General features: G+C 25.0%; 1 protein-coding gene across 1 annotated transcript in view; it reads left to right on the top strand.

The window, feature by feature from the left end:
• Positions 1-10,000, top strand: part of LOC118439949 (E3 ubiquitin-protein ligase AMFR) — a 44,826-nt gene that overhangs the window by 8,239 nt on the left and 26,587 nt on the right. Inside the window, exon 3 of the mRNA XM_035862240.2 lies at positions 7,786-8,111. Coding sequence (XP_035718133.1) covers positions 7,854-8,111 — 258 coding nt within the window. The 5' untranslated portion in view covers positions 7,786-7,853. The remainder of the gene's footprint in view (positions 1-7,785; positions 8,112-10,000) is intronic.

The following is a 10,000-nucleotide window of genomic DNA, read 5'->3' as shown; positions in this document are numbered from 1 at the left end:
TATATTTTATGTTTATCGTTCTGAATGAATAAGATCGTTTAGAATTAGACATGGATTCACGTATCAGATTTCTTTAATTTTTATTAAAAGAAATTATTTTTCATTCATTTTCTTTGAAATTATAGATCTTTCAAATGATAATATATCTTTGGAAATAAATTGCAAGTGGTCATATATGAAATCCATCTACGTATTTTCATTAATTTCGTTTTTATTTGTTAATCGTCAATCCGTTATTCGTTATACGTTATTCGTTATTAGTTTTCGTTACGTTCGTAACGAATTGATTATTTGTTGAAATTGAATTTGTTAGGATATATATATATATATATATATATATATATATATATATAGGAACGCATGAGAAAATAATCCTGCAATAAAGCGATTGACTCATGTGATTGTATCATTTTTCTTTATTATCTTTTCTTTCCTTTTTTTTTTCTTTTTTTTTTATTTTCCTTTCTCTCTCTTCTTCAGTGTCGATATAAAAAACATTAAGATAGTTAATAGTTCCTATGAGTGACATCACAAGTGATTTTTCCGTAGAATGACGTACGTTATTAAGTCTGATAAAATTGCCACATGTTGGAGAATGTGTAAATATGTAAACGAATGTGCGATAAATGTGTCGCAATAATTAAGATCTTTGTGAAATGTTTGAATGTGCAAAAAATTTCTGGAAAAAGAAAAGAAAATGAAATAAGAACAGGGGAAGAAAAAAGAAAGAAAAAAGGTAAAAATCGAAGTACGAAACGATTATAAAAGTAAATCAAATTCTGGTATTTCATCATAATTTACATTAAATGTATCAAACTATAATCGCATATCTATTTCATAAATATATCATTATCTTATTACTACGAAGATAATGTTCTAAATAAAAACATATTATATAAGATTTTATTCAATCAAATATTTTTAATATTTTTATCCAAATAAAAAATTATTTGAATTATATCTATTTTGTTTCTCTCTCTCTCTCTCTCTCTCTCTCTCTCTCTCTCTTTCTCTTGCCCTCTCTTACAAATAAATATTTTTAAGATTGTTTCTTCTGTTTATGATAACTGATACTTTATTTTTTATTTAATAAAATAATATATTTTATGTCGAATAATTTTAAATATTACATATATATATATATATAAATATATATATATATATATATATTAATATTAACGATTAATATTAAATATTAAAAGTAATATTTTATTATAATTTTGTTTAAATAATATATATTCGAACAAGCGTATGCACAAAAAAAAAACAAAACAAAACAAAACAAAACAAAATGTAAAGAAGATAAAAAAAAAAAAGAGAGAAAAAAGAAAAAAAACACAAAAAAGAAGCAAGAGAAATAAAAATAAGTCAATTTGTCGAATAAAAGTTTAATCGAAACAATTTGACCGAATCAAAATTTATCTGTATAAACGTTTAATTTTGAACTGAAAGAGTTAACCTCTCTTATACGTCCACACTGTTCCACTTTCGAACATCTATCTCTATCTTTTTCTTTCGTTAATACGAACTTCCCTTGTCGTGAAACGTATTAGTAGTATTATTTTTAAAAAGGTCGTCATCCCAGATAATGAAAGCGAGACGCGCCCGCCTTCTATACTTATGTAGGATTGTCACGATTACATTCTTTAACGAGGAGAACTTAATTCATTTCTTCTTGGTATTAAAAATAGTAATACATCTTCACGATTCTCTCGATATGTTTTTCTCGACACGTTTGTCTACAACGCTTCTAATCAATATTCTCTCTCTCTCTCTCTCTTTCTCTTTCTCTCTCTCTCTCTCTCTCTCTCTCTCTCTCTCTCTCTCTCTCTCTCTCTTTCTCTCTGTACCTTCCCTACCCCCACCATTCTCTCTTTCTCTCTCATACTCATTAAATGTTTATAACATTATGTAACTATCAAGTTATACGTACATATTCATTGTACGTTTATATTTATGAGGTTTTTTTTTTAATTCGTAGTTTTGTCGTTGGAAAATTAATTTTTCTTTTATATCTGAATTTCTTTCTGTTCTTTTTCTTTTTTTTCTTTTTTCTTTTTTTTTTTATCTTTCTTTTCTAATTTTATTTTTTTTTTTTATTTTTTTTTTATTTTCTTTTTAGGTATAACCAGTATAAATTATAACAAAGTAAAATATAATTTGGTTAATGTAATGATACTATGGTATATTTAAAGTAGTATAATATTAATAATATTAGTATAATATTAGAGGTATATAACTTATATATATATATATATATATATATATACTATTATACAATATTACTTTCATATTATAATAATATAATTTACGTATTGGTATACCAATTGTAACTAGTAATAATAATACACATAAATTAAATAAATTATACTACACACATATATATATATATGTATATATGTACATATGGAGTATAATATACTATAATTATATACTCTCTATAATAGTATACTCTATAATAGTGTTGTATACGGTGGTTATTCTTAACAATACCATAACTTTCATGTTATATCATTTCTTTTTTAATACGTAACAAAATTATGTCATTAATCGTTAATATTTATCGATAAATAGAAATAGAAAAAAAAAAAAACATATTCGTACATATTCGTAGATATTCAAATCATTCTATTTCTATTTTATTATATTCATTCAACGATATTCACGATTTACATTTATTTTATTATTATTATTATTATTAATATTAATATTAATATCTTTTTTTTTTTAGTATATAAATCATTAAAATGATTATAAATCAACAAAAAAGATTGATACGAGTCACATCGTATTCATATGCAATATCTTTTTTCCTTTTTTCTTTTTTAATTTTTCCATCTTTCTCTTTTTACTTGCAAACTTATGTTAGATCATTCCATAAGAAGAAAATCTTGACGTATGTTCGTCAAATGTTTTACATGCATATGTAAATTACATATAAGTAAATGCCTTTTTGCCTTTGTCTTCTTGTTTATTTTTTCTTATATTTTTTTTTCTTTTTTCTTTCTTTTTTTCACAAGAATGATTTAGTCTCGTTATCGGGTTTATATCCAAAGATTTTCAAACTTTGATTTTAACAGCTCTTTCTCAAGAAAAATATCATTTTAAAGATGATCTTCGGACGTTTATTTGATCATCGTAAGATTCCTATTTCATGATTGTATTTCTTCAATAATTTTTGATTCAATGTTACGTAAAGGATTTACTCGAGGATTTTTTTTTTTAAATTGAATTCGAAAGAATCATGTTCGCGTTTATATGAGAAATAATTCTACCTGGGTTTGTGCATACGCACACGCGCACACACACACATACACACACACACACACAAAGAGAGTGAGAGAGAGAGAGAGAGAGAGAGAGAGAGAGAGAGACACGTGCGCGCTTGTTAGAAATACGAGTTTTATAAAAATTCGTTTCTTCTTTATTCTTTATAGTTTAAATTTTAATGACATTTATTTGACATCAAAAAAAGAAATCATGCTAGTTCGAAAGAAGAAAAATAGATAAATCACTTTTATTTCCTACGATTATGTAACTGTATTTGTAAAATATTATCACGTACAACTACGAATTGATTTTTCTGCCTGAACATTTTTATCATTCTTCGTTTTCTTTCTATTTTGTTTTTGTCTTTTTTTTTTTTTTTTTTTTTTTTTTTTTTTTTTTTTTTTTTTTATTATAATATAGATTGTGTGTCGAAGAATATTATTAGATGATTTTTAAAAATCGATTACTCCTTTTTTGGGGAGACTAATTTCTAAGTAATTCGTCTTCTTTTTCTTTTTTTTCCTCTCTTTTTATTTTTCTTTTTTTTCTTTTTTTTTTTTTTTTTTTTTTTTTTTACCTCTTCTTTCTTAGATTGTAAAAGAAAAAATTCCTGTGCCCGTAATCTCGCAAAAATTATTTGACGAAGTATCGAGAAAGATTTTATTATATCTATATATTAGATCTAAACGTATAGTTTTTTTTTTTCCTTCATAATTTTAAAATTTATCGAAGAAACTGAACAGAATAAATAAGACTATTTTAAATAATAATGACGTACATGTCCATATGTAACATGGTACATATATTATTCAGCTCGGTTTTATTTGTTCGGTAATGACCAGTGTAGGTATATATATATATATAGTGTAGGTATATATATATATATATACATATATATATATATATATATATATATGTATATAGAAAACAAGGTATATGTACTCGTTTAGTATAATTTTTCAATTATACGCTTCATAGTAGATTAAAAGGGAAACTCGTTTACAGCAACTTGATACGCTATTTAATGTTCTACTTTCGATATTTTTCTTTTCTTTCTTCCTATTCTTCTTTTTTTTTCGTTTATTACTATTATTATTATTATTATTTTTTTTTTTTTTTTTTTTTTTTTTTTAATAGTTATATAAAAACGAACATTATTCGATATATAAATATCTTTTTATTTTGATCGTGGCTATTTAATATAAATTAATTTTAATTATTGTCGATTTTGGTTAATAGAAAACGAGGCAATTGAAATAGATTAGACACACTGTTGGTATTATCTGTTATCTTTGTTATTATCTATATTGTAAAATTTCTTTTTTTTTTTTCTTTTTTTTTTTTTTTTTTTTTTTTTTTTTTAACGAAGATACGTTTACGTTCGAACATTTGATCAATTTTAACGAACGAGATTGATGAAAGTATTTCTAATTACTTTCATTGTCGTGAATATTAGTAAATGTTCGTACGATCGTTATTTTTATTCTGAACGAGAAATTATCGATCCGCAAACATTTATTATTTATTACGCGACAACGATTTAAAAAAACACAAACGAGAGAACTTTGTTAGGATTATAGAAAAAAACAAAAAAAAAAGAAAAAAAAAATAAGAAAAGTAAAAACAAATGAAATGAAAAATAATTTTAATCATTTGCGTTCGACGATTTTTTCGAATGGGCGAAGTAATAACTCGAGATGATTTTTCTCATATTTGAGTACTATACAGGTGACATAAAATGATTTTATTATAAATTATTATAAATTTAATTATAAATTTTATTATAAATTAACTTATAAAAATGTTATATCTTAATATGTTATATAATTAATATAATTTAATATAATTAATATTTTATATATATATATATATATTTACATCTTTCAAAATATAATTTTGTAATAATAATTTCTGCAATTTTTTTTAAACATTTTTTTGAAAATCCAATTAATGTTCACTTAAGCTAATTTCATTCTTGAAATCCATTTTTGTAGGGCTTCAAAACTTTGTAATATTTTTACCATGATCATCGCGTATCTGAACTAATGTCAGGGATATTATCAGAAACACAGCGAAATTTGAGATTAATTTTATCTTATCTACATTTTAAGATATATCATTTTACATTTCTTATGAAAAAAGATAAATAGCTAAGGAATCTATTTATGAATTTCATGAAGGTAACGAAATATTTAGCATAAATAAAGATTGTCATTTCTCGAGCGCTAAGGGTTAATGTAAACATTTGCAATGACTATTTTGCGCGAGGTATTTAATAACTATAAGATTATTTATAATTGAATATTTGTAATATGAATATAATCAGATACAACAATGTGCATGCGTAAGTTTTGTAAAAAAACAAAACAAAGAAACACTTGATAAAAAGATTTCAAAATGTTCCCATTTTTTCTTATCTTTTTCTTTTTTCTTCCTTTCTATCTTATTTATTTATTTATTTATTTATTTATTTATTATTATTTTTTTTTAATGCTTCAGTTTCTTATTTTTTTCTTTTTTTTTTTTTTTCTATTCTTGACCTACTACGTACGATAACATTAATTTATCTTATTTATTCGAGAATAATTCATAATCATTACTAGAGAATCTAAAAGAAAATTCGTTTTATTTGCAGAAAATAATTTATAATTAGTTCCACGATACATCCTATGTATTATCTATTTAATAAAAAGAAAAAATAAAGAATATTTTATGTTTAATAAGAGAGAAAAAAGAAAACTAATTAGTTAGTTTTCTCTTCTTAGTAAAATAATTTAATTGTTTATTTTTTACAAATATAATGCATTATATGAAGAAAAAGGAACCGTCTTATTTACATTCGCATATACGTGCGAAACGATAATTAACAGTTTCTTAACTAAACTTGTATTTCACGTCTTACACAAATTTGATTTAATTATATTCTAATGAATGAACTAATTATAATTTATTTAAAGTTTCATCAGCTTTCGTTAGATTTAGCACATATTATTTATGTATGTATATATATATATATATATGAAGTTTTGCATATATATATACAGTATATACATATATATATATATATACACACATACATGTATATAATAAATTCGTGAAACGAAATGCGCATAGATTATTTATCAAAGCGGTTATATGATTGCTTAATTACGTCATATCTAAAGCATGTACGTCCGTATTTCTATCTCTATTTCTCTTTTTCTCTATCCTCTTTCTCTATTTCTCTCTCTCTCTTTCTCTCTCTCTCTCTTTCTCTATCCTTCTCTCTCTCTCTTTCTTTTTCTCCCTTTCTCTTTCTCTCTCTCTTTCTCCTTCTCCCTCTGTCTGTATGTATTTCTCTTTCAATGTTTCTGATGAGAATCATGAATAACATCGAAAGAAATAGTTTAAGGTATGTTTAAAAGATTAAGGATATCCGTTTTGATTTTGCACGCGGCATAACAATTTTAACAATGATTTTCATTTTATAAATAATTAAATTAATTTATTCAATTATTAAATATTAAAGCGATACAGTTCTTTAAAAATGTTAAACAACGAATTTTTTTTTCTTTTTTCTTTTTTTTTCGTTTATCATTTTTTCTTTATAAATCTCACATATTATTTATATCTCATGATAAATGTCTGACGATATGTTCGACCTTCATTGAAATTCATGTACATACACCCACATTCACATACACACACGCGCATGTATTCATGCCGATCTAGCTTATTGAATCAGACCGTTTGATCGCTTTTTAAATTATTTTCCAACTGACTTTACAATGTTAAATATCGAATGTATTTTCTTCTTTCGCTTCTTCTTCTTCTTCTTCTTTTTTTTTTTTTCTTTTGTCTCATACGAAAGCTAATGAATTATTAATTAAACATATACCAGACTCATAAATTACAGGTTGATTAAAATCGATTTAAGTTTATAATAATCACAAGGGAATCGTTGGTCATTTTCTTTCTTTCTTTTTTTTATTTTTTTATTTGTTTATTTTTTCTTTTTTTTTTCTTTTTTTTTTTTTGTTAAGCCGAAAACAGAGATACCATATATATAATCATTATGTATGAAGTATATATGTTAAAGACATGAAAAGATTGCGTTATGCGATCAGAGAATATAATTTATATTATATTGGATTAGTATTAGAAAGTATAATTATATTGTCCGTAATGTGAAGTATATTCAGATTGCAACATTTAATTTATTTATTTATTCCTTTCTCTTCTTTCTCTCTCTACCTCTTCCTTTTCCTCTCTCTCTCTCTCTTTCTTTTTTTTTTTTATTGGTAATATATACGATGTAGCAATATTATTTCTTTAAATATCACAACGAAATTAGAACGTATATTTTATATTTTTTAAAGTTTCAAAAGTGAAGTCGGTAGAAGTGGAATATATTTAAAAAAAAAAAAAAAAAAAAAAAACGTCATTATGTTTTTACGTCGCGGAAAATCTTCGAACAAAGTTAAAAACATTTTCCTCTATTTATTCATTCACATTGTTTTCTCTTTTTTATTGCAGATACGTATAAATATCTCTAGGAAATATCGATTGACGAAGAACAGAAAAGAGAGAAAAGTGACGCGAACATGCCGATGGAATTTTTAGATCGGGTACCCGTGCCCAATTTACGTGTTTACACGACCATCAGCTTCGCCGTACTATCTTGTTCTGTTTACTATGCCGCTCAAGTTGTAAAGGATCCAGCATGGCGAACAAATCATACGAGTATAGTCGAGGGCATCAACGACGTAAGCGAAAATGGCACAACGACTTATCCAAGAAGTTTCGGTACGCACTTCAAAGAATTATTGGCCTTCATGGTACAGGATCCTGGCTGTATTTGGGTGAGTTTAACATAATTTTACATATATATATATGTGTGTGTGTGAGAGAGAGAGAGAGAGAGACTGTGTGTGTGTATTTATATTTATTTATTTGTTTATTTGTTATTTGTTGGTTCGAATATTTATTATGACATTACATAGCAAAAAAGTAATTGTTATTACATGATTACTATCATTCATAATGTAATTGGTACTAAGTACTAAATAGTTTAATAGTAGTTAATTATTTTTCAATTACATCCCGGATATGACGATTATTGTAATTATTAATGAATTATTGTTTCTTACGTATCAAAAATTTTCAATTAAATTTTTATAATAAAATTTATAACGTTATAATTATATGTAATAATGATTTATAAAAGAACTTACAAACGTAAAAGAAAAAGTGGATTGATCCTTGTACAAAAAAAACAAAAAACAAAAAAAAAAAAAAAAAAAAAAAATTAATATTTGTAAGAGAGAGAAAAAGAAAGAGAGAAAGAGGGGGGGAGGGAGAAATTCTATATTTGTTTAATCTAAATTGCTTATTTTCTATCCTACTCTCTCTTTCTATCTTTCCTTCTTTTTTTTATCTCCTCCCCCCTCTCTCTGTATATATATATATATATATATATATATATATATATACATATATATATATATATATATACATATATATATATATATATACATATATATATATATATATATACATATATATATATATATATATATATATATATTATGATAATTAGATTTCCTTAAAATAATATTTATATATCCATTGTTTATACTGGATATATAAAAGCATATATGTATATATACTTATATAAGGTGCAACAGCCAAGACACATATTTCTAGTAACAATTTATAAATCATGCATCAGTATCGAAAAATCATTTTAAAATCGTACTTTAATATCTTTCGATAAAATCATTCGTACGTCGATTGACACCGTAACACTGATACGATCAAACGATATTGTTTATTATCTCATTGAATATGATCTTCCATGATCTTCGATGATATTTAATCATGATTATTTGAATTTTAATGCAAAAATAATAATGCAATAGGATGAATAAAAGATGAATGGAATAATTATTACAAAAAAATGAAAAAGGAAAGGAAAGAAAAAAAGAAGAAGAAGAAGAAGAGTAATACAATAATAATAACTTTTAAAATCGTGAAATCTTTATTTTTTTTTTTTTTTTTTTTTCTTTTTCTTTAATTTCTTTTCTTTTTTTTCTTTTTTAGTATATATTAGTAAACAATAATTTGTCATATAACGTACAATTTTAAAAAATTTTCCCGGTTCCTTGTATCTATGAACATTTTTATTTATTTTTGTCTTTATTGCTAATAAGAAAGAAAAAGAGATAAAGAGAGAGAGGGGGAGGGAGAGAGAGAGAGAGAGAATGGATGGGTGAGATTGTGGGAAGGGGAGTGGAGTAGAGGGGAGGGGGAAGAAATTGAAATATCGAACAGATTTGTCTTTGAGCTTTCCGATTTTCTTTGGGAAATATCACACGTAACCTCTCGTTCATGGGTAAAACTTGTGACAGAGGAGGTGGATGAGGTAGAGGAAGAGGGAAAAGAGTAGGAAGAGGTGGAAGAGGTAGGAGGAGGGTTAAAGCGTCGTGCGAAAATCGATGCTCGACCATGACCCGGGAAAATCGATGTTGCGCCGCAGCAAGTCGACCCAGACCAGACTTAACCAATGCTATATCTCCTTTATTATATTATCTATACTTTCATTAGTTGATCTTATCTCATTGTTATTTATATAGACTTTGGTTTATTGAATTCCTCTTAAAATGATGCCAATCAAGTTTCCCATGTGTGTGTGTGTGTGTGTGTGTGTGTGTGTGTGTGTGTGTGTGTGTGTGTGTGTGTGTGTGTGTGT

This window comes from Vespa mandarinia, chromosome 14, assembly GCF_050613455.1.
Source record: "Vespa mandarinia isolate Hongniang chromosome 14, ASM5061345v1, whole genome shotgun sequence".
Classification (NCBI taxonomy): Eukaryota; Metazoa; Arthropoda; class Insecta; order Hymenoptera; family Vespidae; genus Vespa; species Vespa mandarinia.
This window is presented reverse-complemented; position numbering and strand designations above follow the sequence as displayed.